Source organism: Stenella coeruleoalba, assembly GCF_951394435.1.
Source record: "Stenella coeruleoalba genome assembly, chromosome: 4".
NCBI classification, from domain to species: domain Eukaryota; kingdom Metazoa; phylum Chordata; class Mammalia; order Artiodactyla; family Delphinidae; genus Stenella; species Stenella coeruleoalba.
The window spans coordinates 37,211,296-37,232,964 of NC_137149.1; the positions used below are offsets into that span (position 1 = coordinate 37,211,296).

Genomic DNA, 21,669 nt, shown 5'->3' on the forward strand with positions numbered 1-21,669 from the left:
GTACAGTAAATACCTTATTTGCACATCTCTTAAATTTTTTTCCCAACAATCTTAAAAGTCAGATTTTAAAATGCAGTGTCAGTGGAAAATAGGAGTAAGAGTGTGAGGAAGGCAGCTGTGGCTTAGTGGTGGAAGACGGGACAAATTTGAACTCAGAGTCCCAGGCTTACCTCTGAGCCCCACCAGGCACTAACCATGTGACTGGGAACGAGTCACTTAGCTTCTGCAAGATTCACTTTCCCAACCTGGTTAATGAGCGTGGTGACGTCAGTGCCCACAATGGGCTGCTGGGAAAGAACAAGGTCGTGTGTGGGGAAGTTCCTCACGGAGCCAGGGATGCTGGACAGACTCTGGCTGTCTCAGTTGTTGTTTGTAATCTGATAAATAAATGAATATTGTGGCCATAGTTCAGTTTTTCTTCGATTCATGCTCTTACAGATGCCTAAGGGTGCTTTTCTGAACCATATTTGCTTTTAGTCTAGACTCTGTGAGAAATTTAACTGAACCCTTACTGACCTGTCTCCAGACAAATGCTGAATGTTTCTTTAGTGGTAAATACTATTTTTGCATTTAAACATTTACTCATTCCACAAATACTGACTGACACCTTCTGGGCTTCATGTTGTGCTTAGAGCCATGCGGGAAGCTGTGCAGCCTCTCCTTGCGTGGTTCCTAACCCCCAAGAAAGAGGCGTGCATGCAAAAGTGAAGCCAGGGGACGTGGCTGTGTGTAGCTGAGTGCCCAGTGGGTGGGATGCAGAAGTGCTTTTAAGTTCAGAGCAAAGTGAAAATTAGCCTGAGTTGGCCTTGACAGAAAAACTTTCATGAAAAAGATGAAAGTTCAGCACATCCTTCAAGGATGGGGCTCCGTATGTTTGGAATAAGTACAAAGGACATTAGGAGGAAACTAGTGTGAGCTGTGGTCAAAGGACAGAGCAGGCCACCAACTTAGTTAATCATTCTCTCCTTCTGGAAACACTTTTGTCCATGTTGACCATGATCCTAGGTTTCTTCCTACCTCTTTTTATTTTATTTGTTTCTTAATCCCTCATTCCACACACATTACCTGACACATGCTTTAGTACTAGAAATGAGCCATCACAAATTCCGTCCTCTGTACTTCTGTGTCTGTTTTGTTCATCCGTGGAAGTAGGGAAAATGGAGACTTGCTGTGTAGGGATAAATCGTTGCTCCTGCATCTTTTCTTTAATTCTGCTGCTCTGCATGGGCCCTATTTATACACTTGATAGCTCCAGCCTTAGAATCCATCCCCTAGAACACTTGGAAGAAGGAATATTTTTCTATAAAATTTTGGATATAAGACATATAAGGAAGGGAATTGGCCTTTATTGAGCACATGCTCTGTAGTTACTAGACATGTACTATCTCATTGAATCTCGAAGTTTCTTAGAGATCATCTCTTCGTTATGTCACAGATCACAACAATTACAGGAAGAAGGAACCATCGGTAAGAGACCAAGACCCAGGAATGTGGGTGACTTTCCCAAAGCCACCCAACAAGTCAGTGATTATACAGGAGTCTAAAACCAGAGATATCCAGTTTGTAGCTTCAAAATCTTTTTACTACCTGCATTCCATTCTCTACTAATTTAAAATTTGTTGCATATGAGCGTAACATATTTATCCATATAAATCGTTTGCTTTCTTTTCATTATAGATTTCACACATTGGCAAACTGAGAGATTTTCTTCTCGAACACAGGAAAGATTATATTAATGCTTACAGGTAAGTGTCTATTTCTTACCGTGATTTTAGTGACTGTTCTTTTCCATACCTATATTCCTTTTGAGCTTTTTGTCCTCACTTTTTACTAACTTAGGGTTGTAATGGGGAAGGTCAGTTTGGCAGTGGAAGAATATCTGCAGAGCAAAAAGGGGCTCCCCCCAGCCAAGGTAAGCTCAGCCATACCCCATGTCCTCAAGGTCACCATATCCTCACAGCAATGTCCCCTATTCTGATGTTCCCATGTGTCTGTAGCTCTTTGTGTGCCATATATGTTGTGAAACATGCGGAGAGAAATGGGGCAGTTTCTCATTGAATGCATACTGCTGAGCAAATGAAGAGATAATGCAGGTCATGTAAAAATGCCATTTGGAAAGACAAGAGCTCTTGCCTCTAGTGAAGAAACTTTTGGTTAGGTTGATTTTTAAAAAGAAAAAGCATTTTGATCAAGCCTTCCAAAGTGGCTTCTGGAATAGACTCCAGCTCTCAGTAGACACAGGAACACCGCCGTGCAGATATCATGCCTCCTGCTCTTCCCTGGCCTACATTTGCACCTGGCTTTAGTGTGGCATTTCTACCATAGGAGTCAGCTTCAAGTGTATTACCTAAATTAATGGAAAAGTTGGATTAGACATACGAAGTGACATCATTAGAAGCATCTTTTTAGGAGTTCATCATTATAAAACAAGGGATTTTGCCCTTCAGAAGCCTTCCTATCACAGTTAGAAAATACAGAAAAAATCTGATTTTTAAAAAAACTTTGTCAATATATGCAAAAATGAAAATGTTTCATATAAATTCTTTAACAGAGAAAATAATTATGCCCCAGGTGAATTTTAAATAATCTCTACCAGTTTGTCTACTTCATACTTTTAACTGTATTTCATTTGCATAATTTTGGAATATACTAAATTATTCTAATGCTTAGTACCAAGAAAACCTTATTTTAAAGTTCTCAGTTAAAATAGTTGGTCACCACTAGATGGCAGTGTAAATTTTATTTCTAAAGGTGTATGTACATCAGATGCTAATTTTATAGTGCATAAAAATGGAAGCGACAGTCATTTTGGAAAGCTTAATAAAACTGGTATAAGCCTGTCAGTTCCAGCTCCTTTCTTTAGTACTTTACAACTTAGGTTAAATAAGTGGTTGTAGAGATCTCTCATGGAAATCCATTATTAACTCCCCTTTTCCTTGAAAAGGCATCCAGCCAGGTGAATGCTTTAAAGGTTGGTTTAGTTCAGGCCACCCTGTCCCCTTATTAACCGTGCAAACCTGAGAAAGTCACTTAATCTGTAAAATGCAGTGTCTTCCTCTAAACCAGGGGTCAGCAAACCACAGCCTATAGGCCAAGTCCAGTCTGCTACCTATTTTTGTACAGCCTGTGAGCTGAGAATAGTCCTTATGTTTTTAAATTGCTGGAGGGAAAATAATAACAATAGGGACTTCCCTGGTGCCTCTGGTTAAGACTCCTCCCTCCCAATGCAGGGAGCCCGGGGTCCATCCCTGTTCGGGGAACTAGATCCCACTTGCATGCCTCAACTAAGACCTGGTGCAACCAAAATAAAGAAAGAAAGAAATATTAAAAAAAAAAAAAAAAAAAAGAAGATGAAATTAAGGGAAGATGCTGGGCCAGTGCCCCACCTCCTCTTCCCTGGTTAATCAAATACACTGTCCCTCCTAACAGTATACTTGTAATACATAAGAAATAAAACCAGGTTTTAAAAAAAATAATAATAATTATAATAATATTTTACCACATAAGAAAATTATATGAAATTAAATTTTTGGTGTCTGTAAATAAAGCTTATTGGAACAGCGCCACACCCATTCATTTGAATGTTATCGCTGGCAGCTTTTACACTATGACAGCAGAGCTGAGTGGCTGTGACAGGCTGTGTGGCCCTCAAAGTCTAATATGTCTACTATGTGGCCCTTTCCAGAAAAGGTTTAAGGAGCCCTGCTGTAAATAATTAGAGTGATGATCACTTGCCACTTGTCAGGAGATTCAAATAAGACAGTACAATTGAAATGCAATGCAAAAGGAAAAAGCAATGAGGGGACTTCCCTGGTGGCGCAGTGGTTAAGAATCTGCCTGCCAGTGCAGGGGACACGGGTTCGAGCCCCGGTCCGGGAAGATCCCACATGCCGCAGAGCAACTAAGTCCGTGCGCCACAACTACTGAGCCTGCGCGCCACAACTACTGAAGCCCGCGTGCCTAGAGCCCGTGCTCTGCAGCAAGAGAAGCGACCGCAGTGAGCAGCATGCGTACCGCAACGAAGAGTAGCCCCCGCTCGCCGCAACCAGAGAAAGCCCGAGCGCAGCAACGAAGACCCAATGCAGCCAAAAATGAATTAAATAAATAAAATTTTTTTAAAAAGCAGTGGATTTATAAAAAGATTATAAGGCTGCTACTCTGTAACTTTGCAGTAGTTTTATACTTTTGATTATAATGGTGGGATTAAGGCATTTCTCCTCGAACAGCACAGCTCAGCTCCACACAGTGTGTCAGTGTTTCCAGAGCAGGTGTGGACTTAACTCCGAGTCCTCATGCCCCTGCTCAGGACAGTGGGCAGCTGGCCTCGGCCTCCCCCTTTCCCGGCTACCATGGCAGCACACTCTGGGGCGGAGGACCAGGCTCCCTGGAGCCCATCTCACCCTGCCACTTACTGGTTGTGTGGCTGCAGCGTCAGCAGAACTAGAGCTCCTGAGGCTTTCTTAGTCTTGACCAGTCATTACCCCATTATAGAAACTCAGTCTTTAATTCCTTTTCCCAGTTGCAGTCTGAGTTTCACTCCTACCCCTGTTTTGGTCCCTTTGAAAGATCAGGGACTTGGAGGGTCAATCACACCTAGGTTCTAGTCCCAGTTCTGCCATGTATTAATCACGTAAGTGTATACAGCTCACTTCACATCTTTGTGCTTGCTTTTTTTGTTTGTTTTTAAATAAAGTGTGGATAATGTTCTTGTGAGGATTAAAAGAGATGTGTGAGAGTTCCTGGCACATAGAAGTCCCTTGGTGAATGGTACCTGAATTGGAATCCCATTTGACCTGTGATGAGGTTGCGGCAGTGGTCAGTTGATAAAGCAAGCACCTCTAATTTCCTGCCAGAAGGGGGAGGGAGGGAGACAAAGAGAGAGAGAGGATGCCAGAGTCAAGTCGACCTGACAGAGATGGACGTGTTCTCAGCGTGATCACTAGTGAAACCTAGGGTGGCGGCAGAGGTTAGGTCTGCAGGAGGGTGACCTTGCTGAAGGCTCCTGAATTAGACGCACTCAGCCATTAGTGCCACTGAACGGTCACAGCCCCGGAGCACAGAGAGCACAGAGGCCCCTGATAGCATATGAGAGAGAGGGCAGGCAGATCCCAGAGGAGAGGACAGAGAGGAGCTGTGGCTCCATGTGTGTTCACGCCCATGCCCAGGTCCTTCTGCCAGGCTGCCAATCAGAGAAGTCCCTGCCCCCAAGGGAGGGGCAGGAGGGAGGATGCTGAGGTTAGGTGTCACGCTAGAGGAGTGGATTCATGTAGAAACAGGAGGACTAGGGAATAAGCATTCCCCTCCATGCCCTACATTCTCTCCAGATGGAGAAAGGCCATCCTTATCTTCTCCCATCAAGCTCTCCCTCCCAAAGGTGGTAGACTGTTTAAAGCCTTTCTTTTTTTACTGCTCTGCCTCCCAATGCAATGTGCTGGCCTTGGCTTGTTACTGAGAAGATTTTGGATGGAGTGTGATCATGGAATGGAGAGAAATATTACCTTCAGACCCATAAAGCTATGTTAGCTTGGCATAATTAGGAAGCTGTAATCTTTTCCACAATGTAGAGCTCAGACTTTATTGACCCATTTAATTTTTTTTAAATAATGACATTTTACTAGAACAGCATGCAACCTAGGTAGCCTCTGGCTGGATCTCTTGAATGATTTTAATTAAAACTGATTCCTCCACTTCTGGTAGATGTACCTTTTCCTCAATATCCTGGCAACGAAACAATACCACCTGGGGGAGAAACTTGGTTTTTGTTGTTGTTACTAATAGAATAACCATACTGTCAATTTCCAGTTTAAAAGGTTAATATATAATGTCTCCTAAAGGAACATCACCTTTTAATTGAGTAATCAGTTTTATCAAATTAACCTTTAGACCTTTTCAATTTCACTGAGCTGAGTTTCCATTAAGTCAAAATAGAGTAGGAGGATGTTAATCTAATGTTTTTGGAATTAGTCCTTTATAGGTCTGCTCCGTCCACAAGGTACATAGCCACTTGGAAGTGGGTACCTGTCTTATTTATTTGTTCCTGACCCTGTTAGCCTCCATTTCCGGAGAGGTGGTTTCTATTAGGGGCGGCACAGGACCCGCCACCCCTCTGCTCACTGCTCTCACTCCGCCCGCCTTGACCTGACCGGGGAGTTGGGAGGAGGGTGGAGCGTGCTTGCCCAGCCCCTTCCCCTGTCTCTTGGGTCTTCTGCCTCAGGTGGAGTACATTCTGTCTGGGGTTACCATGTTAAGCCGAACTAGTTAAGAAAACAGAATATTGGGGAGGGTTGGGATAGGGAAATAGGTCTCTGTTGCTTTTCAGGTTCTGCTGAGGGGAGGACCATCCATTCCCCAGGAACCTGTGGGCTTCCTTCTCTCCTTCCAACGACCCCCTGCCCCCGAAAATGTGGACCCTGGGGTTGGGGCGTGGGAAGGTGCCACAATGAGGGAGGAGAGGAGCCTGGCCTCCTGGTTGGCCCTGGGAAGAGCCTCAGGCTTACTCCTCCCTCTTCTCTTGGGGTCCTGTCATCAGGATGGACACATTCCCTGCCCCTCTGTGCCTCCACTTTTCCAGGGAAGGCTCTGGAAGGGGGGGTGCCCGCAGGTCTCAGGGTGGGAGTGAAATAAATCCGGGAGGGACCTATTAAGGAGCACAGTTGTGTAGCTGTGTGTCAGGCCTCTTCAGGTCGGCCTCATGCATTAAGTGAGGTCATTCAGAAAGTATTTGGCTCTTGAGATATTGATTTATCAGCCTACTAAATCCTAGGTATTGCTCGTGATGATGGGATGCAGTAATGAACAGACAGACAAATGTCCCTGCCTTTATGCAACTTATATTTTGGAGAGGACGATAGAAAAGAAACAAAATAAATGAGTAAAACATAATAGTGTTAGAGCAGGATAAATGCTTTTAGGGGGAGGGGAGAAGGGAAAATAGAAAATGTCAGGGAGGGTACAAGTTTATAAACGTAGCTTAGGGAAGGACTTTTTAAGATGGGGGGGACATTGAGTAAACACCTAAAAGAAGTAAGCAGTCAGTTGTTTATATAGATATCATCCAGGGAAAGGACATTCCAGAAGGAGAAGACGGCAGCAAGTGTAAGGTCCTAATGCAGGAGGATGTCTGGAGGGTTCACGGAACAGCAGGGAGGCCAGGGTGGCTGGAGCAGGAGGGACTGGGGAGTGTGGGGGGTGGTAGTTGAAGATGAGCTCAGAGGGGGCAGCAGCCAGATCTCGTGAGCCGTCTTAACGGCTCATGTAGCTCTTGTGAGGACCTCGGCTTTTACTTTTAGGGGGGAAGCACTAGAAGGTCCGTACAGAGGGTTGATAGGATCTGAGTAACTTTCTAACAGATCAGTAAGGCTAGTGTGTTAGAATAATCTGTGGAGGGACACGACAGAAGCAGCAGACCAGCTGGGAGGCTACGGTTACGTTACAGTCCAGGCGAGAGATGCCTATGGCATGGCCCAGAGGGGTTAGCAGTGGATGTGATAACGAGGTCACATTCTGGAATTATTTTGAAGGTACAGCCAACGAGATTTGTTAATGGATTAGCTGTGAGCTGGGAGAGAAAAAGAGGTGCAAGGATGACTCCAGGTTTGGGGCCTGAGCAGCTAGAAGGAATGGAATTGCCATCAACCCAGATGGGGGAGCATGTTTGAAGAGAGCGGGCAGGAGCTCAGTTTGGGGCATATTTGCAACACAGGTTAAACATCTGAATAGAGACGTTGAGCCGGCAGTTAGATATACGTGTCTCAGGTTCAAGGAGAGGTTCAAGCTGAAGACATAAATTTGGACTTGTCATTGTAGAACTGGTATATACGCCGACCAAAAAACAGCCACGAGCCTAGCTGAACTCACCAAGGGAGCAACGTAGACAGTGGAGAGATTGAGGGACTGAGGGTAAAAGGTATCAACAAAAAGCCTGAAAACGAGCAGCAGCCGGGGAGATAGGAGGGAAACGGGAGAGTGTGTTGTCGGGGAAGACAGAGGAGAAAGCAAATCAGGGGAAGGGGAGCCATTAGCTCCATCCAATCTGTGGAAAGTAACTGAGGGGAGGGATGACCCAGGGGTGACCCTGGGGAGTGAGGATGAGGGCAAAAGGCCCTTTGGATGGGGTCGAGAGCGAGAGAGAATAGTCAGGAAGATGGAGACAGGGTTGTAAGCGTCTCAGAGGAGTTTTACTGAAAAAAGCGGGGAAATTGGACAGTAACTGGTAGGAGACATGGATTTGAGAGGTTTCCTTTTGTTTTTTAAGTTGGGAGAAATAACAGCATGTTTGTATGTGGCTAGGAAAGATCCAGTAGACGGGGAAAATTGATTTTATTAGGAACTAACACGTGTAGTGTTCACTGTGTGCCAGACACTGCCTGAGCACCGTGTCTGCGCAGTAATTCTTTTACGGTTGATGGTGCACGAGAGAGAAACTGGGGCCAACCTGGTGCCCAGGTGGAGGGGCAGAGCTAGGAGATGGACACCTCATCCTTAGTAGCTGGGGAGAAGGCACAGTGTGCCGGCCCATGGGAAGCGAGGTGGGGAGAGCTTGGAGGAGCTCTCAGAAACCAGGAAGCACAGTTATTACTGATGCTGCAGATGGGGACGGAGGTGTTGGAGGTTTGAGCTGTGAGGAGAAGATAGGAAACAGGCACCTGGGAGAGTGGGAAAGCAGACACAGTGAGAACATACCGCATAATTGCCAGGCACCATTAGGGGGCCATGTGTGGTTAGTAATCATATAAAGCCAATATTTTGATCTCTGTCTGATTCCCACTTGATCCTAAACTCAGCTGCTGGTGAGCTAGTAACTCTCCGTTCTCCGTACAGCGCCGGTCTCCGGACTCTTAACTCCAAATGGCCCTTCTCTCATTGCTTCCCACTCCTGGCATTCTTCCAGGAGCCAGACTCTTCCTATAGCCCTCAGAAGTTTAGGATGGAAAGAGTCAGATCAATTAAACAAAATCCAGGCAACCAAATATTTTTTGAGTCCGTCATGTGAAAGCAGTCTGTTATTAGTTTGTGGACTGCACCAGTGTCCTGTTCTCTTGATCAGGCCGCGGTGAGCGTCAGTAACCTCAGTCCTGTGTCAGCTTTGTGGCCACTGTGCTGTATGTCACAGTGACTTTTCCCTTTCTCCTTCATAAATTATAGAACTTCAGAACTTTACTTTGTCTAGATTTTATCACAAAGTGTTTAGAAGACCATTTGCCCTGGCTTCGCTTTTGAAAACAAAGTATCAGTCGTAGACCATCTGGTCTCAAGAGCATTACTTCTGTCCTTTTGAGTTGCATTATAGGGACAAGTGTTGTTAGCAGCTTCTTTCTTTCATACTTCCAGTTCTTTCTCCTCTTCCTTCTGTGCTCTTTGTTTCTACTGCTGTCTCTTGCTCACCCAGGCCCCAGATCTCAGGGTCTGCTGATGCTTTGCCTCCAACATCTACTCTGTTCCTGACGATTTTTACATCTCAGATCCATCACCCCTTTTCAGTCTTGCCACCCACGCTCTACCATGGCTCCTGTCTTCAGTTTGACAGAAATTTACTAGCCCCTACCTGTGCTAGGGATATAAAGATGAATAAGGCAGGATTCTCTGCCTGATTTCCATAACCCATCACCTGATTTTCCCCCTCTCTTCCAGCTAAATGTGGAATTGCCACATTTATCTTCATCAAGCTCTGCCTTTCCACTGGCTACAGAATAAAACTCCTCAAGTCATACTGGAGGCCCACCAAGAACTCATCGCTTCTACCTAGCCTGTGCTCCAGCCAAACTGAACCACTGACTGTTCTCCAGGCAGGCTCCCTCTCTCCCGATTCCGTTCTATTGCTCAGAGTGTCTGCTCTTGTCTCCCACGGCTACATCCTGCCTTTCAAGATTTAGTTCGTAGATCACCTTCCTTCTGATTAGCTAATAGGGAATAAGCGTCCCCTCTTCTGAACTCTTCTACCTTTTATGACTCAAGAAGTGCTTTGAGCAGTGGTTAAGAGTATGGAGGCAGGATGCCTTGGTTCAAATCCCAACTCTGCTAATTCCTAGCTGTGTGACCTTGGCAAGTTACTTAACCTCTCTGTGCCTCAGTTGCTTCATGCGTAAAATGGGAATTATAATAGTACCCACCTCATAGAATTTTGATAATTAAGTGGGTAAATATATGTGAAGTGCTTAGAACAGTGAATTAGTGTTAATGCATGGACAGTGTTATATGGCTGTTAACCTTTGTTTATGATGTATAGTTGTGTACATAAGCCTGTGGACATTACCTGTTGTGATGGAGTTTATTGAGAACAGGGTCTATGTTTTGTTCATGGCTATAGCCCAGACATTAACAGTTTCATTTCATAACATATATTGGGCATTTACCTTGCTCATATTTAATATTTATAGCAAAAATGAGATCGTGGTCTTTAACTTTTGTCCAAACCTTTTCAGTAACCTTTGGAACAGAGTCTAAAATAACTTACGTTACTCTCTCTCCTTCTCTGTCTTCAGGAAGTATCTAATTGCGTATTAAATTAATAGGCAGAATGTCCGTGGTATTTTGTAATTTTGAACTTGCCCTTTCTTAACATAGTAACCAACCAGATAATTTTTAAAAGCCTATTCCTTTAAATTTCTGAACCAGCGAATAAACTTACTCCTCTGGTTTTTTCCTTGTTTCTCCCTGAAATAAGTTGACTAATCCAAAACTATACCTAACATAATCTCCTTAAACTGAATCTAATATTTAGATAAATTGAAGTCTGTAATAAAATTATTCCTCTGCACATCATAAAGGAAATAAAATCAAAGTTTGAAAAAGTTAGGTGTGCATGTCCCGTGAGAATATATCTTTTGGAATTATTTGCCAGATGGTTAACCTTTTCCAAATAGTAGTAATTTTGTTATGGCGATTCTTAATTTGGGGCTATGTCACTGGCAAACGTTCGTTACTTTTGATGAGTGTTTCAAACGCCGATTATATAGCTAGTGCTGTTCTTACAACATCACAGCAGAATCAGAGTTTGAACCCTTTCTCAAGTTGCTCCATCTCCTCATCTGTCACGTCCTGAACTTTCCGTGCCGTCTTTGGCCCCGCATCTTACCATCGTTCCTTCCACACCTGTGCTTTCTTCTGTGCTCTGTGTCCTAGGCGTCTCCTCGTTTACCTCCACACCCAGTCAGCCCAGTCTTGTAGACCCGGTCTGTGAGATCTCTCTCAGATCTGTTATGCTTCCTCTTCCCCACTGACATGGCGTTGCCCAGGCTCTGTTCATCTCTTCCTGGATGCTCAGTGCCCTCTTAACTGGGGTCTGATTTCATCCACCTCCAGGCCAGCGACCACAGAAGACCCCATGCAAAATGCAGATTCCTCTGTTTAAAATCCTCCAATGACTACGCCAGCCGGCAGTCCCCACCTTCTGTACCGCAGGGACTCCTTTCCAGTTGATAGTGGCATATTTGTATTTTGTATGATTGTTGTATTTGGGGGAACCTATTGATACTGAAGAAACTGCTAATGCAGATTTGGTAACTTTAAATAAATGTGTACTTATAATCTCGTCTGCATTCCTTTGGAAAATTGTGTAGACATATGCTAGGCACATTCAGCGTGGAGACACTGACCGGGTGCATGTGATGTGCTGCCCCTTGAAATAAATTAGGGGGTCCCAGAGGTCCATAGCTAGGATGCTTGGTTTACAGGGACCACCTGGTATACTTCTGCTTTCCCTTTCATTCTCAGATGTGTCCTGTTGTAGATCATACGTTATGTGGTCATTCCAACCGTGACCCACAGGCTGGGGATTTGGAGCAGGTCTTCTCCCGCTGTCTCCTGTGTGGAGACTCTTGCTCTCCACCTGCCCAGCACCTCCCCTGCATGAACTTACCACTCCCCGCATGGGTCCCACAGTCCACTTCCAGACCAGTGCCATCCACCGCAGTTCCTGTGCCCCCCATGTCTGTGCCAGTCTCCCCTGTGGTGTGGTACCCTCTGTGGGAATCAGAAATGAGCCTTACTTAATTAACTTTGAACCTCCAGCCCCGCCACAGTGCCTGACATGTGGGGGGCTAGTATACAAGTGAGTGAATGAATGAATTGCAAGGATTAAAAAGTAAATAAAATACATGTTAGGCACCGAGAATAGTGTCTGGCGCATCCTAAGTGCTCAGCTAATGTTAGCACACTTACTGTGTGTGGGACAGCATTTTTAGGTATTGGGGAAACAGAAGTAAACAAGACAAAGTCCCTGCTTTCGTGAAGCTTGCATTCTCCTGGGAGGAGATGGACGTTACTATTTCAGAGTGCTGTAGAGGAAAACAAGCCAGGTAAGGAACGTATAGTCGGAGAGGAGTAGTGTGATTTGGGGAGCTGCAGCCCTCACATCACAAAGCAGAGTGTGGGAGGGCGGCTTTGGAGCTGAGAGACAGTGACTTAATAACCAGCACAGACTATTTACAACAGCTGAGACATGGAAGCAACCTAAATGCCCATCAACAGATGAATGGATAAAGAAGATATGGTGTGCATATATATATATATATATATATATATATATATATATACACACAATGGAATGTTACTCAACCATAAATTAGAATGAAATAATGCCATTTGCAACCACATGGATGGACCTAGAGGTTATCATACTAAGTGTAGTAGGTCAGACAGAGAAAGACAAATACCATATGATGTCACTTATATGTGGAATCTAAAAAATTGTTACAAATAAACGTATTTACTAAACAGAAACAGACTTAGAAAACAAAGGGGTTACCAAAGGGGAAAGGGGTAGGGAGGGATAAATTAGGAGTTTGGGGATTAGCAGATACATACTGCTATATATAAAATAAACAACAGGGCTTCCCTGGTGGATCAGTGGTTGAGGGTCCGCCTGCCGATGCAGGGGACATGGGTTCGTGCCCTGGTCCACGAGGATCCCACATGCCGCGGAGCGGCTGGGCCCGTGAGCCATGGCCTCTGAGCCTGCGCATCCGGAGCCTGTGCTCCGCAACGGGAGAGGCCACAACAGTGAGAGGCCCGTGTACCGCCAAAAAAAAATTAAATAAATAAATAATAAACAACAAGGACCTACTGTACAACACAGGGAGCTATATTCAACATCTTGCAGTAATCAGTAATGGAAAAGAATCTGTATAACTGAAGAATCTGTATAACTGAATCACTTTGATGTACACTTCAAACTAACACATTATAAATCAACTATACTTCAATTTAAAACAAAAGAATTAGGGAGACTAAAGAAAATAAAAACTAAAAATAACCAACACAGGCAGTGACCACCACTGAGGGCAAGTGCTGGGTGCGGCACAGGGGGTGGTCGGTGGGGCTGGTTCTGGTCAGGCCGTGTGAGCAGAGATGCGAGGGCAGAGAGAGGTCAGGCATCTGCTGGGAGAGAGCCCAGGCTGCCGAAGGTTGTGTGTCTGATTGGGGGATAGCAAGGAGGCCAGTGTGACTGGAGCAAAGTGAATGGGAACGAGAGGCAGGAAGTATGGTCACAGGTGGAGGTTGGGAATATCAGGACTTTGTATTTTATTCTCAGTGAGGATGGGAACGGGGGCTAGTGCGGCTGGTGGGTGGAAGTGGAATGATTATCTAAGGTCCCTTTTAACTTGACATTTTGTGATTCTGAATTTCAGCTGTAGTGTCCAGGGTGTCTCATCACTGTTCATAATAGTGCTGCAGCACCCACCCATGTCTTACAGAAATGAGCACAGAGATATAGCTACAACAGCTTCAGGGTGCGGCATTACTGAAAGTGGGCACCCTTACTTGTTCAGTAACTTTAGAGTTTTAACTGATTATCAGGGGAAGTGAAATGGTTCTAAAAGCTCTTTCATGGTGAGTTTTGAAGACCACTTGTCAACATGGGAGAAATGCCAGCCTGAAACAGCTCTTCACAAATGGTGTCCCCACAGCGCTCTCCGTGCAGCCCCCAGGGGTTCCTCTGGGGGACTCCAACTCTGTCAGTGTGCTTTGTGACAGCCATCAGTAGCTGCCCCGCTGTTCTCAAAGTCAAAGCCCACACTCTTAACAAGGCCTGTGTGCTCCGGCCCCTGATTCCACTCCAGGCCCGCCACACTCTTTCGCTGGCGTGGCCTGCTCCAGTTTGGTCTTCAGGAAGCTTTTCCTGACGGCCTTCGTAAGTGTTGGTTCTACTGTCTAGAGCGTTCTCCCACCTCTTAGCCTGGCCAGTTCCTCCTCATCTTCAAGTCTCAGCTTAAACGTCACGGCAGCAGGGAACTTTGTTCTTCCTTTCACACCTCGTGACTCCACGTGTGGTCATTTGCTGCTGCCCTTTAATTTTGTCCCTCTCTCTCTCTTTGTTAGCCATGTCATGTCTGAATATGGGAGAATGACGGACACAGAACGAGACCAGATAGACCAGGATGCTCAGACATTCATGAGGACCTGCTCAGAAGCGATCCAGCAGCTGAGAACACAAGGTGCCGTGCCCCACAAGATGCAGCCAGCCAGCTGTGACTCAATTAAGTACTTACAGCATGCACGTGGCACAGCCGCGTAAAGCTCTCTTTTGTGTTCTTATTTCGATTTAGGTTTCAGAACTTTAAAATTCTTTTTTCTTGATTAGTGTTTTAACCTAAGCTGTTAACAATAATGAAAAGGCCATGAATTCAAGTTAAACAGATGGGAAGAGGGAGGCGGAAAGGACCTCTCCAGACAGAACCAAAAATTTACCAAGGGGCCAGGGTCAGAGAAGATGAATCGTGTGTGGAGGTGTGTGCGTGTGTGCCTGTGTCCTGGGTGGCACTGAGAGGGGCAGCAGTTGATGGCATGTGGACAAGGATACAAGGTCTCTAAACTCTCTACTTAGAGTATTAAAGTAAACTGCAGTATCAGACGCTCATGGTTAAGAGGAAGACTCTGGGGCCTTGGCTGCTTATGGACCCACCCCAGCTCCACCATGTTCTGGCCATATGGCCTTTGGCAAGTCACTTAATCGCCCTGGGTCTCAGTTTCTTCATCTATAAAATGGAGATATTTCTCAGCGTATATCTCTTAGGTATATTGCTTAGGGTTTTTATGAGAATTCTCATGGCATCCTTAGAACAATAGCTAGCATTAGGGTTACTGTTATCGTCTCACTTTCACTGATGTTTAAATCTTACTGAGAGGCTGAGATGGCTTCCTTGATTCTTTTTTAATTTGCTTAGGCAGATACAGATTCCATTAACATAGCATAGAGTTCAAGTGGCCAGATGCTGTTGTGCTTGACACAGACTTTGTTTGGGAAGCTTCCATGGACAGCCTGGAGAGTCTGTTGAAAGCTATAGACATTCCTGCCAGAAAAAAATATACATATGCACAAAACTTTGTGTACAATTTCATGGATCAGCTAAGAATCTCAGATTACGCGGCCCTATGGTAGAAACAGATCATGCCCCCTGCCCTTAAGGACATTCATTGAGATAACCTAGAAAATATACATGAACATTAATAAACTGAGGAATTAAGTGACCTTGGCCTCCTTATTGACTCTGAGCCTTAGTTTCTTCATGTGTAAAACAGGCCTAATTAGAATTGCCTTTTGCCTTGTTTGGGTCATTAGCAGTGATTTACGTGAAGTACTAACAGGGTGCCTGCACACGGTAGGTACTCAGGCTCTCATAAACCGGAGCTGTCTTAGCAAAGTAACTGGCACGGACTCTAAGAAGAAGTGATGGTTCACAGAAGAAAGGCATCCTTGTGGCTCAGAGAATCAAGGTTTCCTGGAGAAGGAAGGTTTGACTCGGTGTGTAAAGGAAATGTGAATGGCTGAGGGGAGAGGATGGAGCATTCCAGGCTGAAAAACAGGCAGGCACAGGGGGCGTGTGTGCTCTGAGTTTGATTTAAACATGTTACTTGAAGGTCAGCTTGAGCGTTGGGCGCTGTTAATACGAACAGGGTCAGCACTCAAGAAGAGGGCTGTGTCAGATGCCATCCCTATGTGCTGTAATAACCCATAAATTATTTGACTAGTTTTTCTGCAGGTTGAATCTTTTACTCTCACAAAGCCTAATAAATCTTACTCTTTTAAAAATGTAATGTCACTTGACACAAGACTTGTTTTATAGCTGTATTTTTAAGAATACTTCTAATAAGGAAACTGTTGTGAGGAAGCTGAAGATGAATTGTTCTTCTGTGTAATTGAATACAGAGCCCTGAATATTGTCCTTTTCTGTTACAGCCCACAAGGAGATACATTCCCAGCAAGTGAAGGAGCACAGGAGTGCTGTTTTGGATTTCATTGAAGATTACTTAAAAAGTATTTCATTTTATCTTAAAGGGCAAATGTGGCATTTCACAATAGATGGGATGCAACATTTAGCTTTGCTAGCTGAAGACTGTCCTGTCTCATTGTATTTAATGATACCTTTGCCCGAGAAGCAGTTTTAAGTGGTCTCTGCTATTTTCCCCTGAACAGGAGTATGTAAACTTTACTCAGAACAAAGAGCCATCCGAGTTAAGCGAGTGGTGGACAAGAAAAGATTGTAAGTATTGTCTCCATTGGTGTTCTTTAATTAATAATAGCAAATAAAGTTTGTAGAGCACTATGCTTTAGAGTCAGACTGGGTTGCTATATAAACATGAAAAATAAGCTAACTTAATCAGGATATGTCATAATTAGTGAGATCAGTAGCAAGTTCAGGGTGGGGACTGGTACCATTGAGTTGCAAAGCCTAGGACCTAAGAGCTCCAGCTTGCAGGCAGGCAGCCTGTGTTTAAATCGTGGCTTTGCTGTGTGACCGTGGGAAGATTGCTTAACTTCTCTGTGCCTTAGTTTCCTCACTTGTAAAATGGAAAGATTTATAATACCTACCTTGTTGGGTTGTTGTGAGAATAAAATGAGTTGATGTAGGTAAAACACTTGCCGTTGAGTGGTTAATATATGTTAACTTATACTATTATCTGCTCTTAAGCACTTACTATGTGTCAGGCACTATGTTTATTTCATTTAGTCCTCACAGCCACTCTATTAAAAAGTATTAGTACCCCATATTATAGAGGAAGTTGAGGCTCAGGGAATTTGGGTTACTTGCACAGTGTCACATAGCTGAACTCAGATTTGAACGTCAGGTTAACCAGGGCAGATTTCGCAAACAATGGGCTTTGTGTTGGATGCTGAAAGAAAATAATCTGGGTAAGGGATTAGAGAGGAAGAGAGCAGTCCAGGCTCAGGCAGGAGGGCAGGCAGAGTATTTGCCCAAAGCAAGTCCTGGAGGAGAAGTTAGGGCCTTGATGGTGTGTGATTTGTCATCGAGAGGTGGTGCGTGGTCACTGGGTCTCACACCCACCAGAGCGAGAGACGCCAATTCTGCTTCCTTATCTCAGGCGGACCTTGACACTTGAGACTTAACAGGTACCTTGAGTAAAGTAAGAAGAGGCTTTGGCAGCTGCCTCTTCAGTTCCTGGTTCTCAGCAGAGGTCTGGACAAATTAAGATCAGATGGGAATTGTTCTCATTTAGGCAGTGAAGTTCATTCTCGTCTCCTGTCAGATAGCTGCCCTGTGCCAATTACTTTGAGCAGAGGACCTTGAGGGAAATAACTGTGTGACCCTTCACAATGTAGTCCAGCCCTCCCTTCTAGTTCTTTCCTCACCTTACCCCAGAAGGCATCTGCCTAAAACATACATATACTTTTATCACTCCCTTGCTCCAGTGTCTTTACAAAGCTAAACTTCACAGCATGACATTCCAGGCCCGTAACGATTTGTTTCTTAGTTGGTCTCCGTGGATTTATGCTCTGACTATACCTGACTACTTTGTGTTCTAAAGAGGCCTTGTTCTTTGAAATTTTTATGCCTTAATCCTTGCTGAGGTCTCTGCCCAGAATGCCCTTCACATATATATTTATATTCCCTGCCCCTGTCCCCTATATTCACGTGGCAAGCCAATTCCTATTTATACTTCCAGCCCCAGTTAAGATGTTGCTTGCTCTTTAAGGCCTTTTGCAGTTCCCATGGGCCCTATTAGTGGCTCCTTCCGATGTAGGTTCCCTGCGCGTTGTCATGGTCAGGTGTGACACTTCCACTCTTAGAAAGCTGCTAGTACGCCCCCTTAGCCCAGTGTGCGGCTTGATGCCTGTCCCAGTCTAGGGAAGCCACTCAGTGAGGACTGTGGAATGAATGAATGGCAAGTTTCCTGAAGGTAATTTGGCTGTTAAGTAGAGTTGTTTTCACTGTCAAGTTGGATTGGTGGGTTCTTTGTTTTTGTATTATTTTGTTTTCATTGGTGATGGTTATGTTAAAAATCATTCTTATAAAATAGGTTTGAGAAACCCAAGTTCTCATGTTTTATGACATTGTTGCTACTCTCGTGTTTGTTTTTTTCTTGGTGAAAGAAGAGCGTATTTGTTAGTAAAGGGGCAGTCTGATAGTTTTGTATTTTAAACCTTTCACAGTGTAAGAGAAAAGTTATTCTCTGATGGTGTTTATTTTCATAGAATGGTAATATCGCACTAATCTCTCACACCGAAGGGCTCTTATTCCAGACGGGGTGAAAATGTTTTGCCCGTGAAGGCAGACGTAGTCTCAGCTGCGCTTTCTGGGGTTTTCCCTCCATGCCGGCTCCATTGCTTAGAAGGATGCACCATTGTCAAATGTAGCTCTCTTCACCCATCCCTAGGCACTGTGCTACCTGAGTTGACAGTTGCACCTGCTGTTAGTTGCCTTAAGCTGAGCATGCAGATGGTGATAACTCTTGCTGGGGTCTCACCTCTGTTCCTCCTCCTGCTATGAGACTGAGAGTCCTTTGAAGACAGGGACCATTGTGTCTTTTCTCTCTGTGGTCCCAGTGCCTTAATCAGAGCCTAGCACAAGATAGGTGCTCAGTTAAGGGTTCTTGAGTGAAGGAAGGAATGGGGCACAGGCACTCATTACAGGATCCTCAGGTCTATGTATTGAGAGCTTATAAAATGGAAAGGTTGTGGGCAGTATAGACACAGCATTGGCACAGGTGACCTTGTCATCCCCAAAGGGTTTGACGTACACCCATATCCTCCTGATCACCTGAAAGCACGAATATTTTGGTTAAGATTTAAGTTGAAATAGCCAACAGATGCCCTCCTGGGTATGTGCTCTAATTTAAAACATCAGAAACGTTTCCCGTTTCCAGAAAGCAATCAGGTTGAATATCAATCGCCTTTCTTTTTCCTGGGAAGAGGTTTGAGGTGGCGATCTGGAAATTAAAACTAACCTCTGATATTGTTTTTCACGAGTTCAGAGCATTTTCTTTGTTTAGGTGTAATAAACTATACAGAAATCCAGGAACACATCCAAACTTAAAATAGTAGGGCTTCTCTTCAAATTGCTATTTCTTTCTTATTCACTGGTGAGTCGTCTGATCCTGAATCTGCCCATGGCTAACCTCACTTTAAAGTTTGCTGGGTTTGGGTGCATCATTTGAACACATCACTTTTCGCTAGCACAGTGATATTCTTAGAGTGGGAACTCCTGGCTGTTTTTTCTGCTTCAAGGGAGACTTGAGATTGATAAAACATATTGCCTGAAAGATGATGTTTCTTCTAACATTGCACAGGTTATGAAACAACAGATAGGAAGTCTAGACAAGTTTACAGCACCTTCTGAATTTATCATTGTAGCTTGAAGTTAACTATCAGAATATTGTCACATCCTACTATTAATTCTAAAGGATAATGTGAGAATTTCCTATGATATTCTGAGGAAATCCTGGCAACCTAAGTAAAATAAGTGTTACTCTGTAAGCAGGTTCCATGGTCAAACAAGTTTGAGAAACTCTTAGTGTATAGAGTTCCCTGAGTCTTTACACTGACCCTGTGCCTTGATTCCATCTTTCTAAGAGAGAGCCCTGCTCACTGTGGAGCCCTTTACTCTTGAAACTCCTGGCAAACACACTTTAGAAATAGTGCCCGATCCCATGGCCAGGTGTATGACCTTGAGTTATTTATTATTTACTCCCTTAGGTTGGTTACAAAAGATAAAAATTTTGCTGCATTCCATTTTTCCTTCTTTAAAGAAAAACTGGTATACTTACAACACATGCTGTCGCCATACTTATTTGGTACTTAAAGAACGTACTCACAGTATTATTTATGATTTGGTCCTCTCATTCCAACTAGATTGGAAGCTTGGTGAAGGCAGAATTTTGTCGTTTACCTCTTCATATCCACAGCCCCTAACCCGGTATCCTGCATATCGTAACAGCTCAATAAATTTTGCCAGTGTTGGGGATGATAATGATGATAGAGATGAAGAAAACAAGAAGTGATACGATGTGATACTAAGTCCATAGCAAGGATTTTGTGGGTTTTTTTTTTTTAATTTTGGCTTTTTTTGTATTTGACGTACAAAATTTTAAAATATTTAAAGAGTACACTGTAGTGATTTGATATATGTATGCATTATGAAAGGATTCCTGCCCATCTAGTTAATTAAAACATTCATAACCTCATATATTTATCTTTTTTTTACCTATTTATTTTTTGAATTTTTGTATTTTATTTTATTTATTTTTTATATAGCAGTTTCTTTTTCCTTTTTTTTTTTTGCTGAGAACATTTAAGTTCTTTTCTCTTAGCAAATTTCAGTTATACAATACAGTGTTATGAGCTATAGTCATCATGTTGTACATCAGATCCTTAGACCTTGTTCATCTTATAATTGAAAGTTTGTACCCTTTTACCAACCTCTCCATATTGCCCCCACCTGTGATTTTGTCTTAGTCACCACCTAGAACAGGGGATCAGCAAACTATGGCCTGCAAGCCAAATCTAGCCTGTTTCTGTACAGCCCTCAAGGAGAACATGGTTTTTATATTTTTAGATGTTTGTAAAACAAGAAGCAAAAGAAAAAAAGAAGAATATGGGGTTAGAGACCATATATGTTCTTTCACAAAGCCTACAGTATTTCTCATCTGGCCCTTTACAGGAAAAGCATGCTGACCCCTGGCTTAGACCAAAGTCTCTGAGGTGAAGGACCACATTGTTGCTGTTTGTTCTTTGCAGTCCATCATGGACTGATGTGTCAAGTTCCACTGCGCAGGTCTAGTTCGTAGCTTATGCTGCTGGTGAGCCACCACAGTAGTTTGATAACACCTGAAGTGGTCTATACCCTGTTCAGAGACAGGAGTCCCCTGATTAAATGGCAGTATCAAATTGCTATAAATGTTTCTAAATGCTTATTCTTCATTTTTGTACTTATTCATAGCAGACCGGTAACAAACAGTTCATAGTCTCATTCTGGTCTGCGGACCATACTTTGAGTAGCACTGGCCTGAAAATCACCCAGTATGGAGTAGATGCCCAGTAAATATCTGTAAGTGTGAAGATGGCTTAAGGTAGTTTGAGATATTCCTGCTCTGTGGGAGTACAGGGTACCTGTGCCAGAGTGGATACCTTAGACTGAAAGCCATCTTTGAAATGAGAGTGCTATAATATTAGGTATCAAAAATATCTCCTTTCTACCAGAGTCTTTGTTGGGGGCATAAAAGAAGTATAAGAGCTATGCCTGACTCTAGAATATTAATCATTTTTCTCAAATATTTGTACAGGGCTTTATTTAAGGTTTGCAAAGAACTTCTTCCACATATTTTCTTGTTTTGAAACTGGAAAATCTGTTTCTCTCCCTCTCTTCTATCTCTTCCTGTTCTTAAATTTTAAATAAAATCCCAAAGTCTTTCAAATAAGGGACCTGGAAACAG

At 43.7% G+C, this 21,669-nt stretch overlaps 1 protein-coding gene across 1 annotated transcript in view; it reads left to right on the top strand.

Moving 5' to 3' along the window:
• Positions 1 to 21,669, top strand: part of STX18 (syntaxin 18) — a 122,166-nt gene that overhangs the window by 65,924 nt on the left and 34,573 nt on the right. Inside the window, exons 2-5 of the mRNA XM_079919507.1 lie at positions 1,678 to 1,745; positions 14,320 to 14,435; positions 16,178 to 16,255; positions 16,415 to 16,481. Coding sequence (XP_079775633.1) covers positions 1,678 to 1,745; positions 14,320 to 14,435; positions 16,178 to 16,255; positions 16,415 to 16,481 — 329 coding nt within the window. The remainder of the gene's footprint in view (positions 1 to 1,677; positions 1,746 to 14,319; positions 14,436 to 16,177; positions 16,256 to 16,414; positions 16,482 to 21,669) is intronic.